General features: G+C 48.5%; 2 protein-coding genes and 1 long non-coding RNA gene across 4 annotated transcripts; 1 reads left to right on the top strand and 2 right to left on the bottom strand.

Annotated features, from left to right (window-relative positions):
• Positions 1 to 67: 67 nt before the first annotated feature.
• On the bottom strand, positions 68 to 1,872 carry LOC135328425 (uncharacterized). Of its 2 annotated transcripts, none has more exons than XR_010389254.1 (2): positions 1,571 to 1,872; positions 68 to 902 (listed from the first exon to the last, which is right to left on the bottom strand). It is a non-coding gene; the product is annotated as an uncharacterized LOC135328425 (long non-coding RNA). The 2 variants fall into 2 exon arrangements; XR_010389255.1 differs by having other exon boundaries at positions 68 to 878.
• DNAAF2 (dynein axonemal assembly factor 2) lies at positions 738 to 16,113 on the top strand. Its single transcript, XM_026117803.2, has 3 exons — positions 738 to 2,297; positions 12,226 to 12,372; positions 14,724 to 16,113. Exons 1-3 carry the CDS (start codon positions 738 to 740, stop codon positions 15,294 to 15,296), a joined length of 2,280 nt encoding a protein of 759 aa, XP_025973588.2. The 3' UTR covers positions 15,297 to 16,113.
• Positions 16,114 to 17,846: 1,733 nt separating this feature from the next.
• Positions 17,847 to 19,474, bottom strand: MGAT2 (alpha-1,6-mannosyl-glycoprotein 2-beta-N-acetylglucosaminyltransferase). The gene has a single exon (XM_026118284.2). The coding sequence runs from the start codon at positions 19,302 to 19,304 to the stop codon at positions 17,973 to 17,975; it is 1,332 nt and encodes a 443-aa protein (XP_025974069.2). The 5' UTR covers positions 19,305 to 19,474; the 3' UTR covers positions 17,847 to 17,972.
• Positions 19,475 to 19,775: the final 301 nt, after the last annotated feature.

Below are 19,775 nucleotides of genomic sequence, written 5' to 3'. Positions count from 1 at the left end.
CGTGGAGCGGCAGCGAAGATTGATTTGAACAGCATAATAGAAAGATGGCAACTGAGAACCAAATGCATATATATCAAATAGGAAGTATTTATTTATTTTTATTTAATTTTTTTAAAGAAGTTAGAATAGATAGGACTTTTCACCATGCTGAGTCAAGCTGATAGCTAGCTGTCCACAGGAGATCTGGAAAGGTGGGCTAAGATTTTCCTTTGGAAAGGTTTGGAGAAGATTCGTGAAGTGTGATGAAGGTGTGGATTACTGATGGCAGTTCAGCCCGTGCATCACACCGCACGGAGAAGGTGAGGAGAAGTAAAACTAAGAGGAAAAAGGACCGTGTGCTTTGAAACTCCTGCAAAAGGCCTGTGCCGACACCTCCGGATATACTCCAGATCACGTGGGGCCCAGCGGTGCAGTGGAGAGCACCAACCCCGCTGGGGAAAGAGAAGAAGATGAGGGAGGCCTAGAGCCGCCCCTGGGGAAGATGAGAGCGGGCGAGGAGGAAGCAAGGAGCCGTTAAGGCCAAAGGAGCGGGGAGGGAGGCACAGGGAGGCCTCGCACAGCGAAGGCCGGCGGGGAGGGGGCGCCATCTTGTTTGGCGTCTCCACGGCAACGCGCGCGGCCGGTGGTGAGGCGCCATCTTGTTTGGCGTCTCCACAGCAACGCGCGCGGCTCCGCGGAGGAGGCGCCATCTTGTTTAGCGTCTCCACGGCAACGCACGGCCGGGCCGGAGCGCGGCCATGGCGGGCGCGGAGCGGCTGGAGGACCTGGATCTCAGCGCCGAGGAGGTGGAGCGGCTCCGAGGGGCCTTCCGCGACGAGCAGTTCCGGGCGCTGCTCGCCGACTACGCGGCGGAGCTGGCCGACCCGGAGCAGCGGCGGCTGTACGAGGAGGAGGTGACGGCCCTGGAGCGGGAGCGCGGCGTGGAGGTGCGCTTCATCCACCCCACGGCGGGCTACGTGCTGCGCACCAGCCAGGCCGGCACCCGCCGCTGCTACCTCAACGTCTGCAGCAACCCGCACCTGGGCCGGCCGCAGCCCCGCGCCGAGCCCGGCGGCCTCCGCTGGGCCCTGCCCTACAGCCTGGCGCCGGGCCGCGAGGAGCTGGGCCGCGGCGGCCGCCGCCGCCTCGTCTACGACGTGGTTTTCCACCCGGAGGCGCTGCGCCTGGCCGCCCGCAGCGCCCGCTTCCGCCGCCTGCTCAGCGACACGGCGCTGGAGGCGGTGGAGCGCCGCTTCGCCGTGCAGCTCGACCGCGCCAACGCCACCGTCCTCCGCGGCGCCAAGTACAAGGGCGTCCCGCAGGCGCCCGTCATCCGCAGCCCGCTGCCCGGCGGCCCCCCGCCGCCGCCGCCCGGCGACGACGGCGGCGGCTCCCCGTTGCCGCCCTTCCCCTACCCCTGCCCCGCCACCCCCCCGCCGCCGCCGCCCCCGGCCGGCCCCGCCGCCTCCCGGCCCGCCGGCCCCACCGTGCCGCGCTGGAGCCTGCGGCACCGCTCCTACGTGGACCTGCAGGACTACCGGTGCTGCCGCGACGCGGCGCCCAGCCCCGTGCCGCGCGAGCTGGTGCTCACCGTGGAGCTGCCGCTGCTGCGCTGCGCCGCGCAGGCCGCGCTGGAGGTGCGCGGCCGCCAGCTGCGCCTCGACTCGGAGCGGCCCGCCTACCGCCTGCGCCTGCGCCTGCCCTACGCCGTGGACGAGGGCCGCGGCCGCGCCGCTTTCGACAAGGCCAAGCGGCAGCTCGTGGTCACGCTGCCCGTGCTGCCGCCGCCCGCCGCGCAGCAACGGCGCGGGGGGGCCGAGCCCGCCGCCGCCGGGCCGCAGGGGCCGGACGAGCCCGCGGAGCAGGCGGCTGAGGCGGGCGGCGGCGGCGCGGAGTCTCCTCCCCCCGCGGCTGAGGAGCCGGGCCCCGGCCGGGACACCGCTGCGGGCCCCCCCGGGGGCCAGGCCCCGCCGGCGGCCACCGGCGACATGGCTCTTGCCCCGGGCTGCGCCGCCCTGTGCCCTCCCTTCCAGTGTCGCCAGGATGAGGCCTCGCTCACCCTGCTGCTGCAGGTGCCTGGCATCCTGCCCCAGAGCCTCCGCGGTGACCTGGGTGCCCACCACTACCACCTCCACTTCTCCAGCCCCGCCGGCTCCTACGCCCTCTGCCTCCAGTTCCCTCCGGAGAACAGCTTGGCTTCGCCGGAGAGCAGCATCGACGTGTCTGCCCACAACGCCGCCATCACGCTCGCCAAAGCCCCCGGCAGCACAGGGCCCTGGAAGAAGCTCTGCTTTGGCCCTGACACCTCCGCGCTGCAGGTAACGGCCTCGGAGCGGCCGGGCGCGGGTGGCACGCTCCCAGGAGCGTCGTGCCTTCACGTGAAACCACATGATTTCTGCTGGTTGGGTTTGCGCGTAAACAACCATTGCAGGGAGTTGTTAGGTTATCAGCACAAGGTCAGAATAAGTTGGTAGTGGCGGAAACGGGTCCTTACTGGACAAAGTGCAACGATCTCGTTAGTGCTGGCCTCTTCCCAGCAGCACAAAGGTCCTGTCGTAGAGTTGGGGTTGAAAAGGCTTCTGCTTCCCGAGCGGGCTCTTCTAGGAAAAATTTGATGATGAGGGAATAACGGGCCTGTCCTACGTACTTAGCTTCAATCTTGTAGGCCATGTGAATGACTGTCTTGCACATGCAGTGTATTCACGTGAAAACAGATGTTTATTGTACAAGCATATGTACAAACATACAGCTTCTTGAAATGCAGGCATGAGTGGAATATACCCATATATACCCTGTATTTCAGGACAGAATTCCCATTTTACAGCTGGAGAAACGCCTGTTAGCTCAACCAGAGTAATACAGAAAAGAGCGGCTGCAAACAGCTGTTGATTGCCATTTTGTAGGACTAGTTCTCTATTCTCTCTTCTTACTAGTCTGAATATGATTCTGGTTTATGTGTTTTATTATTTTATGGGTCATTAGGCCCCGTGACGTAAGGAGCTTGGCACACATACCACATCTGGCTAACAACGCTTAGGGAGAGTTGGCAGTTTCCCCCACAAAGAGATGCTCGTGTTGAGGCACTCTTCCGATGAAGAAGCATCCACAGAGGTTTTGTGCAGAACTACATAACTGTGTAAGCTCAGTGCTTCAGAAAACTTATCACAAACAGTGATTAAGACAGCATAATTCTTGTGTAACTTTTCAGCCCTGAGAGCAATAAAATCCTTTACAGTTTGGATCACAGTTTGGATCACATATCAGGACAGTGCAAGTCCAGTAAACTGGCTGACTTAAAGTATGTGTACTGGGATGGTGTCTTGCCATACAGCAGTTGCTCCAACCCTAGAGCTAGGAAACACTGTATAATCCTGAAGGAGATGTTTGTATCCAGTTAATTAATATATGTGCAGCTGAATCTTCACATTTTACTTCTCATTTAGCAGGCCTAAATAAAGGCTACCTACCTTTTCTGTGACAGCAGCTCCTCTGAAGGAGGAGGTGATCGTTTCAGGTAAGTACCACAAATGAAGAGAGAATGTTAACAGCCACCTACACTGACCTGTTGGGAAGCGTTTTCCTTCACTTTTACTGAAACAGGAGCTTGCAGGTGTGTGTAAGCAGGACCATGGAGCATGCGGCGTTGTTGGTAATCCGTATGACCAATACTGGGTGCTGCTACAGTGTCAAACCAGCCACTGTGCCAACCTGCTGCCTATTCTCTGTAGAGGTACAGCAGGCATGTATTTATAGGAAGCAAAGGCATTTTAATTGCTTTTTCCATCTCTTGCCATGCATCATGGTGCACATCAGCATGCTTTCTCATTGTTTTATGGCATACAGGCCTACATATATATAGGTTTAACAGTCTCGCTACCAGAGGGTCTAATGACTTGCTGCAGTTCCTCAGTTTGGCAGAAACAGTAATGTAGTGACAATACAGTGGTTTTGAGGTGACATTGTGATACTCCGTTTTGTTAGTGTTGATCGTTTTAAATTGTTGTAGCAAAGTTCTACATCTTTTGAGGGGAAAAAAAAGCAGCTTTCTGTGACTACATGGAAATACTGCTGAGAGCAGTGAATTCAGTTTGGGAAGAGGCAAGTCTGCTGCAATACGCCTTCAATAGTGTGATTGTGACTGATTACTACTTTTGCATCTTTTGATCTCAATCTAACGATTAAGATGTTTGTTGTGTGCATTCATTAATATGACTGGGGGAATGTCTTTTGATTGAAAGCTGTTAAAAGGCCATCCATCACTTTTTTGTGAGTTAAAAATTTTTAAATATGCTGAACTCATATTACAAAATGTTTTGGGTGGAGTAAGAGGAAAAGGAGACTGGGAAGTAGTAACAGGCTATTCATTTATATAGCAGACTAAAAAGACTGATTCTTCTGAGGTGCAGTCCTTTTGGATAGCAGGCCTGCAAATTGAAGCAGTTAAGATAATCTGAAGTCATTCGTTCTGTTTGCTTTTTTTTAACTGTGCTATTTCCCCAAAGTGTCTGCGCCAGCACTGATAGCTGCATTCACTCAGAGTGGAGTGAGAAAAATTAATATTTAATTAGAGCTACTATTATATGCTGTCTTCTGTCTATTAACTATTTGCTCTTGACAGCTTCTCTTCCACTTTTATTGATTTCCTCTATTTCTCTGCTCTAATTTCTGGTATTTTTCTGTTCTGAATCTATTTCTGTTGATCTGAGGTATATTTCCTGCATCCAGATCTACAAGGAGTTGCATCAGTCACCAGTGTCCTCGGTGAGCAGAAATTTTAACTTCCACCTCCCAGTTGCTCTGTTCCCTTGTTTGTACTCTTTTCCCCCAGTACCATCGGTAGAGGATAGTGGACAATGTCTGAAGAAGATGCAAGTGTTTTTTTTATGGATACAAAATTCCTATTCTGGTAACTTCTGGGAAGTTGCTTCTTACTGGAGACCAAGAGGATTCGACCATTTTCAGACTGCTGGGAGCAGATTCCTTGCTGGGTTAGTTACTTCAGAAATCTGCCCGACGCCGTGATAGCTCTCACCGCAGTGGTTGTTATAATACTTTGTTATACTGCCTGTGTAATTGTCTCCCATTAAATTGCCAAACAGCCAGGAAAATGTGTTATGATAATTGTGCACTGCATGAGCAGAATGCATGTCTTCAGCAGCCTTGTCCCCAGACCATGATGTAGTGCAGCATGCATCGCCTGATTTTTTTATTACCTCCGTGCCTGTGCCTAGATGAGCATGTGCAATCACAGTGCCAGTAATTGCCCAGTCCTGCCTTGCATGCTGGTGATGTTCCTCTTATTGCACCAGCCTCTTTTCTTGTTAGAAATTGGTCTGATACAGATATTGGCAGAAGGATGAATTTAGATTGTGCTTAGAACAATATTCTAAGGAATATCCTATCAATATTCTAAGGATATCCTATCAAGGACTGGTTTTCTTTTTGTAAAGTTAGATATGTTGAAATCCCTGTGCTGAAAGCTGATATATTTAGAACTCAGTTTCCACAGGTGCTGAACAGTCTGAAGTCCCACGAAAGCGAGTGCTCACATCCAGCAGGTCTTTACAGTACAACAGTCGTCCCTCCATCCCCAGACCTTTAACGTGTCATTGCAGGTATTCCTTCATTTTATTGCTCTTGATTTCATTTTGATTTTCCCACTCTCCCATGCGATAGCTCTCTGCTGACTCTGAGACGTAACTTTCATCAGCCTCTGCAGCCCCTGCTTCTGTTTCTGTTTGAGTAGTTTTGCTCCTTGGGCAAACCATAAGATCTACCCATTTGTTATCGTGAGCAGAAATCCCATAAAACTAAGATTTCCATAACTTGGACTTCTTAGGCCAGGGTCACCTATCTTTCAGGGGCTTAAAATTTATCCTTCATCGCTGGCCTTTCTCCTTGATCACTATACCAGAGACCCCAAGCCTCATGGCTCTGGGCTTTCTGGGTGAAGAGAGGCCCAGGACCTGAGAACGCTGCCCAGCTTTGCTGCCAGAATCACCTTCTGCTCTTTGCCTTGACAGCGGTAGGTGTTGCTCTGTTATGGTAGTTTATCCAGTAACACCTTTCCCACTTCCAGTCATTTAAATCCTGAGAGCTCAGGCCTAGGAAGCTCCAGCATTAGAGAGGCATCATTTTAAGATAAAAGAGTCTGGGGAGTAAATGGTGAAAAAGAATGGTTGAGAGCTGAACAACCATTAGTAAAATTTGTAAGCATGCCAGACAAGTTTTTCGAGAACAGTATGTCCCAGAATGTCCTGGTTTAAGGCAGAGCTGGAGCTGAGAAAGACTTAAATCATGTCTTCTTAAAGCACTGTCTTCTGATGTTTGGTCTCTTGGGATTAAATGCCTGACTCTTAATAGAAGTAAAAAACAGTCTTCTGCTGGGTGTATCAGGACTGTACACTGCATTCTTCAGACTTACAGGCTCAGCATGTGAAACACATTTGGTAGATAATTCTGCCTGCAATTTTTAGGTCATGTATGCTCATTTTCATTTGATTAGAAAAAGATTGGTTAAAGTAATAACTGCAGTATATTCAGCAGTCCCTTTCCGCTCCTGTCAATCCATGTGCCTGCCTGCCCTTACTTCTCGGTGGACTGAAATGATTTTATTCCAAGGATGTACGCTTTTCCGTTTAGCGATTGTGTCCTAGAGTTCTCCTCTTTTAGGGAGGGAATCACTGACATCAACTGATCCCTGATATGTTTGAAGCAAGACCAACGTGATTATGCAGGGACCTGTGCTCCCACCTTCTGTCGTAGTCCATATACAGTCTCATGTGTAATTTATTTCTCGTGAGGCCAATCATAAGGTTTAACATCCTTGGATACAGTGGCACAGAGAAACTTCTTGGTTTTGTTTTAATTCCTATACAACGTAGAACCTCTTCTTTGCTCAAGAAGGAAAAAGTAAATGCTCTTGTAACGAAAGCCCATGTTATGTTATGGAGAATATCAGGATTTATTTCATGTCGAGGTGACTTTGAGGAAGCAAACAACCCTCTGTGGGGTTCCAGAGAACAGCAGGAGAAATGTTTCCTCTGCTTTACTGCGGATTGGGATTTATTTATTTTTAACAATATGAAAAGTATCATACTAAAAATTTGTGGTTGTTTATGGTTTAGACTAAGCATATGTTATATTGTTTATGGGAATTGCTTAAAACAGATATCTAAAGGGGAGCTGCTTAGCAATATGAAAGCTTTGTTTAACTTTTGTATGAATGCTGATGTCTTTATGGAGAACGTTTTTAGAAGGATATGTTACAGAGCGTACAGAAGAACTGTGATTTTTTTGCTTGGCGTGGCCACAAGAGCCTTGTGAAGGAGATCCTTTTCACTCTCTTATTCCTTTTTTCCTTCAGAAAGGACCCAGTAAATAATACGGTCGCACTGTAACCTCTGTTCAGCGTGTACATCTGTGGTCACTTGTTTTGTTTGCTAACCTCTTCTTAGGTAATCCCCCTTGTTAGCTCATTAAATGTAGCATTTGTCTTGTATAAAAGGGACTTGTCACTCAAACTGTGTCCATCAAAGCGGACAGCTGCGTGCAAGTGCCCCTCACCATGTTATCAGAGCAGAATCGTACAGGAGAAGTGAATGGATGCTGCCGTATGCCCACAAAGCGCACCTGCTTGCAAATCTGCATAGAAGTGCTGGATCCCACCTGAGTGTGAGATCGGATATAGTCTGGCTGCCTTTCTTGTTGCATGTAGGTTTTGCTATTATTTCCAAGCTGTTCTGAGTTGTGTTAGGAGCTGCCTTTGAACGTTTCAATCAACGTTTTAATTTTCAACTTATGAAATACCGTAAAGAGTTAATATACTTTGCTTAAAGGTCACTTCTTGGAAGATGATGCTAGAGACTAGGACTTTTGTGCTTAGTCCTACAAATGTTTATTTTGGTTCAATTAATACTGTGCTCAGTGTTTCAGGACTCTTGGCAAGTTTTGCTGGGAGGTCAGAGAAGGACAGAAAAGGAGAACAGAACAAATGTATTGTTTTTCTTTTCCTTGAAGTAATCTCTTTTCCAAACTACATTAAAAATCATAATTAGTTTGCTTCTGCTATAAAACAAACTAATTTCTGCATAGCCTTTAATTGGTAGATACATTATGGGAATTATGTGCATATGCAGAGCACAGTTATGTCAAGAAACATTATTAACCTACTGATTAAGCTGGTCAAATCCTCCTTTGAACTGTTTAATCTTTGCAGCCATGAATAGTGCATAAAAGTTTTTGCCCCAGTATGGTTACTTTCTTTCTTCCAAACTGTGAGCTCCAAACTCCCATGCTGAGCTGGTTTGCAGCGGGACTGCACAAACCAAGAGGCCAGGAGATCTGTAGATCTATGTCCCTTTTCACGTTGGCATCGTTTCACTATAAAAGACATGCAAATAACGTAAGCCTGAAATCTGCCCTACTTTTAGGCTTGTTGCAGGCTGTGTGGGAGGTTGCTCTGGACTGTAACTAAAGAGTTTGGATAAAATTATGTAGAACGAGCCATTCACGTGGGGAGGGCGGCCATGGGCGAGACCCTCGGTGGGCTGTCTGCCCCTTTCGCTGCAGCTGCGGGCTCTCGGCGCGGTGCCGAGCGTGTGCGCTATGAAGACGTTTTCAAATGATGAAGTGTTCTGGAAACGGAAGTCATTTTTGCTAACGTTTATGTTAATTTGATCTCAGTTTAGTCACAAGGCAAAATGTGTGTGTACCAAACAGGAGAAGACAGTATTCATGGGGAAAAAGAAATTTAAATTCCAAGTTGCTAAGGGAGTATCATAAGTATCAGGAAATGAACTGTTTAAAACCGAAGAATTATTTTACAGGGTCATTTAAATCATTCTGTGGACGCTTGCCCTCTGCTGCTCTTCCAAACTGGAGTAAACAGGCTTTAAAGCATATTCCTGAATCATTTTTTGCCAAGGTCTGTGCTTCGATAACATCTGCAGTAATGTAAGTGCCCCAGCGTGTCCTCACGGTGAATGCAAAGTCTGCATTACAGTTGCTGGCTGTCTCAACGCGCTAGTGATGATCATTATACTGATAACAAACAGCTCTGCTTGTGCGTGCAGCCCAGGTTACCTTGATTTATGGCAGGCCACTAGGCACTGCTGTGATAAAATTTTAAATAGTTATTACTGAAAATGTAAATTAGTGCTTTGGGAATGCAGTGTCAGGTTGTTATTAAACCTGGTAAAATTGGTTTATAGTAATTGGACAAAATGATAGGAACATCATCACAAACTGGAGCTTTTTATCCCGTGTGTAAAATAGTGATAAATAGACTTTCCTTTCCATTTCACTTTATTTTATTTTGTTCACTGTGAACAAAATAAATTATTTTGCTTTTAATCAGAAAAAACCTTCAGAAAGATTTATTGGGTTTGTTGCCACAGTGCAAAGTCGTATGTGTGTTTGGGACGAACGGGTGTTGCTCCCTTTGGCTGGGCAGTCGTTCACTCCAAGCGCCGGTGGCTCCAGCTGTTCCCTGCTGCCGGCCCCTGCCGAGTTCGAACCACCCGTTCGGTCGTGAAGGGCCTCTCCCTTCTGCTTGGTGCATCTCTCTGCCTCCGTCTCTGTAAGTTGTCTCCTGCTCTTTCAGAAACATTTCTGTGAGACTGTTTCCCCATTTCTTGGGAAGCCGTGCGCTAAAGCACGGTGCAGTGTGTTGCCTTTGCTACTGCTCAGTAGCCCTTGTGTCACGGCACAAGCTTCTGAGGCAGCAGCAGCCTTGCGATTTCTGCAAGTGATCACGTGGTTAAATCCATTCAGACAATGTGATCGAAGAAAGAAATTTGCTCTATTTTGGCATACAGAAAACACTTCATTAACTGTTGTCTTCTAAAGCATCTCCTCTCCAGAGTCCCGCACCTGCGATTTGTTTTTAGCTGTAGCACTGCATATAGACATTAACAATCAGGTACCAATTTTATTAAGAGCGCAGATGCACAGTAAGATAGTCCTCTTACAGAAGGCTTACACTCTCTCTAGACAAAACAAATACAAGTTCAGAGGAAAAAAAAAGATCATTATCCCCATTTCGTGCAGGAAAAATGGAGGCAAAGAGACTCGCTCATGGTGAGGACAGTAGATGAGAAAGCAGAGAATGGAAGCAAAGTTGCTGAGACCTGAAAAACAAAGTTGTTCCTTTTCCCAAGCTGTGTGGTGAGATGTGGAAATCTTGTAACAGTTATTTTGAAGGAAAAAGCAGTAACAAGCACTGGGCTTGCTTTGTCCTCGCTCAGAGTACGAGTCTCCAGCTTTTGGGGAAATGTTCACTCCTGAGCATCGTGTTTTCACTTTAAGAGCATGAACATGTCAGCTGAAGCTGAATTACTGGCATGTGATTAAAATTTCCGAGTTGAGCGAGGACAGTTGTCTTTTTGGAGCTTTTAGTCGTCTTTTTGGAGCTTTTTGTCTTTTTTTGCCGCGCTTTGAGGGCGGGCTCTGTTTCGACCTGGCTCCACAGTGTGCTGAAAACGCGGCAGGAGGGAAGCCGAGCTGCTCTGCCTGTGATGCGCGTGGGCAAAATGATACTTGCGGAGGTGGAAGCGCATCTCCTGCGCTGCCCCAGGCCTTACCGAGATGCGGCTCGTGGGAGCTGAAGTAGCGCAGCGGCTTCCTGCCTGGGCTCTGTGCCTTAGCTCTTCGCCCTGACGCCTGCTCGCAAGCTCTGCGGCGTTGGCAGGCGCTGCCAACAGTAGGTGAGTGACTCTGGGTGTCTTTCAAGCAGAAGCAAGCAAGAAAAAAAGGCGCGTGGGAGTGTTTCTGTAAGCCTAAAGCGCCAGGAAGCTCCCTCTCTGGCAGACAAGAAAGGAAGCAGCATGAGGGAAAAAATTCCTTGGGCTTTGCATACAGAAATGCAGGCATCCCTCTTCCCAGAGAGTTTTCGTCAGGGTAACCATGCTGCAGCTTGGTCTTTTCACGAGCCGTCTCTGCATCCTACATTGGATCTTTGCCTGGATTGTAATTTTCTGGTTAGAAAATTAATCTAATCGCGTGGCTTTGAAAACCAGCACGAAGTATGTTATGACTTTCCATGTTGTGATTTCTAATTTACATATTGCAAAAATAGGAAGCTATTTTATTCTTCCCTTGCAGGATTTTTTTTAAGATGGCAGTTAAGTTTTGTATCCGAGACACCGTGCGGCATCTGGATGTGCATAAGGCTACACCTGTAGGGGGCCCAAAATGTTCAGACTTGCCTTTGTGCTTCTGCGTCCAAAAGATGTCAGAGATAATTGAATTTAACTTTCATTGGGTTGACAAGAGAGTAGAACTTGAATGAGAGATGTAATAGCATTACTTAAAGTAGGTTTGCAACGTTTTTCTGCTGTTGCTAATTAAACGGTTCATCGTTAAACAGGAGATGTAATACACAGAACGGGAAAGTGGAGCCCCCTGGGTTCGAGCAAAGATCCAGTCTTGCTGTGTTGAAGTCTGTCCTTAACTGCAGCCTATAACCAACGTTTTAGGAAGAACGTAAGAACAGTGCAAGCACTGTCGTTCTTATGAAACATCTCCTCCAGGATACATTTTTAGGACCTTTAACACTTGTAACTGATTTAAATCTTAAAACCTGTAGCAACGTGTTTCAGGCTGTTTGTGAACTGCATATTAATAGCCTTAAAACATGTCCCGGACTGTCATGTTTAACTGTGGATTACCTCTCCATTTCTTTCAACTGGTATTTACTCTTGCCTAAGCGAAGATGTGAGAAGCCTCCGTAGACGGATGTGAAACAGATATCGTCATGTATATTTTATAGTCTTTGCTTTAGAAAGCCTGATCTTGAAACCTGAGGATTCAAACACACTGGAATTACAGTCCAATGTGATGTTTGCATTTTCCTAAAGTAAGACATTGAAACAAATCCATAAATGTAAAACTTCTCCCTGATTTTAAGACAGGTGAGGGCAGTGGGACAATGTTGTTGCAAACCACTTCTCAGAGGGGATTCTAAATCTGTGCAATAATCCTGTATTGAGAGAGCAAAAGGTACACTCCTCTTAACTGTTCTCTGTGTATGATGCAGATCCGTACTTCTAATCAAAATGAACTAAACACTATTTTTCAATTTAATTTTACCTCATTACTTCCAAATGTCTAAATCTGTGACTTGAGGAGAGCGTGCTGTGAAAGCTGTGTTGTGAAGCAGTGCTCTGTCTTTGCTTTCAGTGGGTTTCTTGCTCCAAAATCACTGAAGCATAATATGAAACGTAACCTGTTTTTTCTTTTCTTTAGGAAAGATTGTTTGTCAGTGAAGAAAATGTCGATGGATTTCTAGACACTGTTTTGTGTCCTTCCTTTTGCAAACAGTCAGTACTGGAAAGTCAGCCGTTAATTGAAGTACTTGATGTCACTGAGGACAAAAGTCAAATCAGGTTACAGGTAAGGATCTCTTTGGCAGTAGCACATATTGCTGACTGATTTGTAGTACTTTAACAAGGCAGCATCAAATGTGACTGAAACAGCTTTGTTCCTGTTTTGTCTTGATTCAGCAGGGAACACTGTAGAGAAGGGTATGTTTGCGAGTATGTCAGGTTTTAGAAACATAGGCTCACGTTTGTGCCATTTAATGTGACCAGTGGGTTGAAACCACCTGTGTATCATTGGAAAGACGGAGAGCTGTGATTCTGTCGTTAAAGACAGTGCTTTCTTCTTTCAAGAATACAGAATGCATCCACACACTAAATCCCTCGTTGGTACTAGAACAACAATGACTAAGTAACTAAGTAGTATTCATCATTTAGAGGGACCACAAGTGCTGCCAGGGCAGAGCTGATGGCACCATGCTGCAAACAAATCAGGGCAGCTGTCATCAGAACAAGACACGAATTTTCTTGAAATGGAAATAAGTGGATAATCCCCGTCCTTCATATATCCATGCTTGGGTTAGCGTACTGGAGCCCATGGTTAAAGGCTGCCATCCGTTGCATGCACACTTTCAGTGGCAGGTGCAGGGTATCCAGACTTACCCTTAGGGCCCTGAGGTCCGGAAGGAAGTGGAGCCGAGAAACTGCTGGGGGCATGAAATAGAAAGGGCTCGTTAAGATGGACAGAGGGTGCTCAGTTAATCCTGCTGTTTTACTCTGCCTTACCACAAAGAGAGAGGAAGCCTCGAGGACTTTTGAAGAGTCGGGTCTCTTTATGTTTATTCAGTGTAATTTTCTGAATACTTGGTGGTTTCCTATTGTGTAGATAATTAAATGTGGGACTGTTAACCTTAAACTTTGATCTCAAAATCACTGCTGGTAATGTTTAAGGCATCATTCAGACTACCCTTCTTCCTCAGTCATCCTGTCGATGTAAACGTATAAGGTAGCCTGTTTCCGTAGTCTGTCACAGGGTTAAAACTACCTCCCTTTACAATGTAGGAAGTTGAAAGACAAAGGTTAAAGAACTTGTCAAAAATCATTTGGGAAATTTGCACTAGTAGTTGAAACAGAAATTAGCTCTCTTGGCTCTTTATCTTCTGTTTTAAAAGCAAGAATATCTCCTTTTTAAAATTTATTTATTGCTTAAGTTCACGGGGACACAGCCACCACAGTTTCTTTACTCCCTTTTGTTTGTCAGAAGAAAATAAAACATTTGTTTTGGAAATAGGAAAACGTGAGGTAAAACCCCCAAATTGACTGGTAGACACTGCATTAGAAATTTATTTAAAACTTTTCTTAATGGACAGATAACACGCAGGGGCCATCAGCTTGTATCTGTGGTCATAAACTAGAGGGTGTAGATATAGTTACCACACACATGGCTTCTTGGAAAACAAGTTCAGATACAGCATGTGACCTCTGGAGCTAAGCTGGAGGACTGCGGAGCTTACTCTAAGGGTAGTGGTTCCAGTCTTATTTGGCTTAACTTTTATAACTAGTGTTGACTGTACATAAAAAAAAATAAAATAAAATTCAGATTGTTGGAGAGCACATTGGGATGTTTTGGTACCTAAGAAAGGGAAGGTAAAATATCTTAAATCGTTCATGCTTCCACATGGGAGGCCACACTGACTGCTGAGAAGGACTTAGTGTTTAATTTTTTACGTGTTGGAGGGGCTTTGGGGTCAGAGACGGCTGGGTAAGTGACAGAGCGACGCGGTCTCCGAATCCATGAATTGAGCCACTTCTGGATTGACCCCTTTTTGCTCCCGACTGTCCGCTGATAGGGACATGCGAATTACCTGCAGGTTTTTGCGAAGCAGTCAGTAGCTAACAGTGAAATTGGATAACTACTATTTAGACAGCACCAGGTTTCAGAGCTAATACTCTCCTGAGGGATTTACTCACTTAGGCAGATTGAGAAAGACAGCTCTCTTGCCGGTTAAACCTTTCCCGCATGACAGGATGGTAGTTGTCCTAAGTGTAAGGTTAAAGCACACTGCTTGCAATGTAAGTTTAGACCCTGTGGCTGATTTTGCAGCCACAGAGTTGTGGAAGACAAGAGCCTGGGTGTGGTGACTTGCTGGTTTTCCACTGTTAATTGTGATACGCGCTGTGGTTACTTGGCAGCTGCCCAGCAGCATTTCCTATTGCAGAGGAAAGAAACCCTTTGGAAGCAAATCACCTCCCTAACACTCATTCCCATGGACATTACAAGATCAGGAAAACCCCAGGGCCTTACTGATCTGGCTTTTTGGAAGTAGATGTTTGAGAAACAAGTCCTAGGAGAAAGTGTCCTGGCCTGCCTTTACAGTGTTTTCGTATGCTCAGTTTTAAATACAAACCAATTTGTTTTTGCAACAGCCACGGGAGGCAGCTCATTCTGAACAAGGTGAAAAAGAACGAACGGTTAACGGCCCAGGAAGAGATGAGCTTGCTGAAAAGAGGAACAGCGCCGACCTCCAAACAAAGACAGAAACTAACTGCACTGCAGCTGACACGGTTGAAGAACATGCTACGGAAACCAGCACCACTTCCACGTCTTTTGTATCAGCTGAAACAATAGGAAAAGTAGGTTGTAGTTCACACCATTGTTTGCAGTTTGAACCTTCTGACACCAGTTTAGCAGTCCCTGGCAAATCTGAGGGCAGTGAACCAGATTTAGATGGTGCTTTCACAGCAGGCGAAACGGCCACATCCGCAGAGGCAGCAAAACAAGCAGGCCTTCGTTCGGAAGGGCCGGCGAAAACGGAAGGGGGTGAAGTGGCCGCGTGCGCGGAGCCCGCACACACGAAGCAACGCAGTTCGGCCTGCAGGCCAGCTTCGCCGGTTCTCCGAGAAGTGAACGCGCAGGACGGAAGCGTGCAGGTCATTAGGGATCACACGACTCACTGTGCGGTTGCTTTTCAGAATTCTTTGTTGTATGAATTGGACTAATTTCAGTATTTTAGGATTTCCTTCTGTTGTTCAGTGCTTACTGTGACTTCCAGGTACTGGTCTAGGACTTCAGGGCTAAAAGTAGAGAACAGGTTCCTATGTAAACCGTCTTGTTTACATGTCAACTTAGAATACTTACTCTGTTACTAATTTTGAAGTTAATAGGTCTGAATTTTAATCAAATTTATGGCCTGAAATGTTTACTTACAAGAAAAGAATGATGCATTTGAGTAGTTAATATGAGGTGAATTTGAGCTCCTGGAAGAAAATGCATCTTCATTGTTTATATAACTTAATCTGTCGGTAAATTACATACGCTATTTTTATATAGACTTTTTTTTTTCTAATGATGCTCTCAGGAATTGTTGTATTTAGTCCACCTAGAAATAAGCAGTATTCATCGTTTTTCAAAACATTCATTTTGTGATAAACGTAGGATTAGAGTACCAGTGATTTTTAGCAATCAAATGAAATTTCTAATTACATGGAGAAGTTCTAATTAGTCTGCTAGAAGTGATCAACACTTACACCGCGTATTCTATCCTAGTACCTCACTTCAGATACACAGGATCCAAACACGCCGTCGTCTGTCAGTCAAAGGAACACATTCAGTTCACAGTAAAAACCTCATCTGTTCTTGCAAGCCTGGTACTAAGTATTTACAGTTTGTAAAATAGAGTCAATTTATCCAACCTGGACCTACATTTCTAAGCCAGTTGCTCAAGAACTTCAGCATGCTGTTTCCCACTTCATGTATCTCTGAAGTGCAGTAACCAAAAGGCTGTTTCTAATAATAATAAACTTTCAGTTCCCTTTCCTACTGCTTCTGAAATAACTTCTGGTCTCTTTTGAGTTGTACGGGACAAAAATGTACCTCAGGAAAGTTAAATTTGGCTTGTTCCAAATCTGCCCTGCTAAGTACAAGCGCTTGTAATGGGGGTATGCAGCACAAACTTTGTTTTGTACGTTCAGGAGAAGCCACGGCTGCCAAAAGCACCTGCCCCTACCCTTTGTGCCAGTGCAACGCAGATCCAGCTGAAAGATAAGTGCTCTGCGGGGTTAAGTTTAACCCAGATCTGTTCCATCTCCCAGTTGTGCAACACTGTGGGAGGCATTAAGGGGCTGGCACAGCTTTTTTCCAGCATCAGCACTGACTTTGTAAAACTGTAGCAGGTAACAAAGCTGGTTGCTCAAAGGCCATACAAAAACTTGGCAGTTAAATTACCCAAGGAAATAGAGCGTTTTATCATGACATATTCAAAATGAACATCTGCATATTAGAGTATTTTACAAAACCTCTCCCTCTCTCTCTCTCCCTCCCTCCTCTCTTGAACATTTAACCAGTGTATTTACAACCCGTAACATAGGTGACACATGGCAAAAAAAGCAAAGCTTTGCTCTGTCCTTCAATTTGCTCTGTGCCCTTCCCCATTTTATCTAACAAAAAGATAGTCTTTCTTTTTTTCCATCCAAATCTGAACATAAGCATTACCCCTAAAACCTTCACATCTATTAGCCCCTTCAGTGTAGTTTAGTGTTTGCTCTAACTTCTGGTCCACAAAAAGCTTCTTTTTAACATGCTACTGCTCCAGTTTTGCTTCGGAGTAAAGTGCTGTTAAAACAGACGCACCATTATACTTAGGCTAATGCGTCTCATGTCAACAACTGGCATTGCTTCGCCTCGTTCACGGCTTTCAGCTCCACTCCAGCGTGTTTCCATTGCACAGCAGTATTTTTATTGTGCACTTCACACAGCTGACTAATTTGAAAGCCAACTGTTGAGTTTTTTTTGTTCCAAACAAAGTCAGTGTGGTGTCCCACGTTTGTTTCTCTATCTTAACCCAGTTAGCAAATAGCATTATACATTTAATTTAATTGAATGTACACCACTAGAGTGAGTGATGGTATCTGTTCAACTCTCTGGATATAGAGAATTAAAAAAGACCCCCCCACACACCATTCATGACTTTCATTCTAGCAATAAAAGCTTAAATTATCTTTTTGGGAGAATGAAGAACTTCCGTGGTATTACAAAAAAATTGAATTTTATTTTGGCAGAACTTAAAAAAAATTGTTTATTTATCTACATTGTAGTAAAAACAATGGTGTTTTTTCTTCATATAATCATCAAATACATAGCAAATAAACCAGAATGCAGGTACCACGTATGAAGCAAGGCCCGGCGGGAGAGGCCGTGCACAGTGAGGGCTCCCACGAAACCCGGCTAGTCCGGCAGCGGGACCTGCCTGCCAGCCGGAGTCGACTAAAGCTCCTTCCCCTGCCTCCTTCCCGTCCCCAGCGCAGGGCTCCAGGCATCACCGCCTCGCCTGGCGCACGCTGCGCTGGAGAAACATTGGAGAGGAAGGGGAAAAAAACGCTGTAAGCACCAAAAAAGATGCACGTAAATAAACGTTCTCTCCTCCTCCCAGTAAACACAGCAATGGCCACTTTTTGCATATAGGTTTAAATACCGCTTTGAGTGACCCAGCAGCAGAAACTAGCCTGTTTGAAAGACTCAGTTGCCGAACATGAAGGATTACTATTTTGGGACACCTTTTACAAGAATGTTTATTCATATTAAAGCAGAAACCAAATCATAAATGCTTTTATACATGTGAGTGTCTGTAAAAGACAGTATGGAACAATTCAAAAAGAAAAAGGCTGCCAGAGCGCTCGTCACTGGAGTCTGCGATAACTTTTACAGAGTTCGTGGTCCCTAATGTCTCCCCACCCTCCGTTTTTCACATGAGGGGAAAGGGGCGCCATGGAGTACCTTTTACTGACACTCATCGTCTCAGGAAACAGGTACTGTTGGTTGCTGTTCAAGAGCGAGTCGATTTTGGCACTCTGGGTGGACGGTCTGCAGGATTTCTTGTGGTGCATGCCGCAGTCCCCGGTGTGAAAAATCCTGGGGATCTCGGGCACCAGCACTTTCCAGAACTTTGGAAGACAAGAGACAGTCAAGTGCTGCAGGGTCCAGTCCCAGTTATAGTCATCGTACGTGCAGAAGGCGTCCGTGCACTCGATGAGCTGCTGGTAGGTGTCTCTGCCGAAGGCCATGCCCATGTTGTGCTCGGTGGACTTCCACGTCTTCATCTCCACCTTGTCGGCCCGGCCGGCGAAGCCGCCGCGCACGAGGCCGTAGCCGCCCAGGGACACGATCTGGCACTCGGGGCACTCCCGCCCGCGCAGGGCCCACAGCTTCTTGAGGACGTGGTAGAAGTCGGGGGCCAGGTAGTGGTCCTCCTCCAGGAAGAGCACGGGCCCGGCGTGCTCCCGCAGCGCCCGCACCCGCTCCCAGACGAAGTGCAGCTTCCACCACCAGTGGTGCTTGGTCTGGGAGAAGCGGGCCTCGCGGTAGTGCCCGAAGGAGTCGGGGTACTGGGCGTTGAGGCAGCCGAGGCGCAGCGCCGCCGCCTTGCCGATGTCGCGGGGGCAGTCGTGCGGGTCGTGCCCCGGGAACTCGCGCGGGTACAGCTGGATGCTGAAGGGGAAGAAGACCTGCAGCACCGGGCAGAAGTCCACCTGGGCCGCCAGGCGGTTCAGCTCCTCGGCCCACAGGTCGTGGCTCAGCACCAGCAGCACGTTCTCCACGCCCGGCGCCCGCCGCAGCGACGCCAGCAGCAGCCGCAGGTGCTCGGCGCGGTCGTGCACCTGCACCACCAGCACCACGTCGGCGGCGGCGGCGGCGCGCGGCGGGAAGCGGCCCGCGTTGCGCAGCGGCTGGTCGAAGTTGAGCCGGTAGACGAGCGAGCGGTAGCCCAGCGTGGCGTTGGCGGCCGGCGGCGCCGAGGCGTTGGCGGCGGGGCGGCGGGCGCTGGCGGCGGGCGGCGGCGGCGGCGCCTCGCTGGCGGCGCGGGGCCGCGGCGGCGCGGGCGGCTCGGCGGTGCCGCCGCGCGCCGCCTCGCGCCGCCGCCCGCGGCCGTTGGTGCCCCAGAGCGCCAGGGCGCAGGCGGCCAGCGCCAGCGCCAGCAGGAAGACTTTGCGCTTGTAGATGCGGAGCCTCATGGTCCCCGCCACCGGCGGCGGCGCCGGGGGCTGCCCTCGCCCCGCCGCGCCTAGCTCATGGCGGCGGCGGCGGCCGCGCGGAGCGCCGCGGAGGCACCGGCCCGACGCCGGCGGCTCCGGCTGCGGCTCCGCCGAGGCGCTCCCGCTGTCACGGCGCGCGACGCCGCCGCCGCCCCGCCCGCCGCGCACACGTTCCCGCCCGCCATTGGCCGCCCGCCCCGCCGCCGGCGCCGCCCCATTGGCCGCCCGCCCCGCCACTCGCGCGCGCCGCCCGCCCCCCGCTTCCGCTCGGCGGGCGCAGCGTGATGAGCTGCGCCGCCTCCCCCCGCTCCCCACGCCCCCCCCACCCCCGGCGGCGGGGCGGCGCCGCGCGGTCCCTGCGCCCGCCCGCCCTGGGCGCCGCGCGGTCCCGCCGCCCGCCCGCCTCACGCGTGTCGCCCGCCCCACGCGCGGCTTCCTCCCCTCCGCCCC

The sequence above is a fragment of the Dromaius novaehollandiae genome, chromosome 5, assembly GCF_036370855.1.
Source record: "Dromaius novaehollandiae isolate bDroNov1 chromosome 5, bDroNov1.hap1, whole genome shotgun sequence".
NCBI lineage: Eukaryota > Metazoa > Chordata > Aves > Casuariiformes > Dromaiidae > Dromaius > Dromaius novaehollandiae.
Note: the sequence above shows the minus strand (reverse complement) of the source record. Positions and strands in the feature narration are given on the sequence as shown.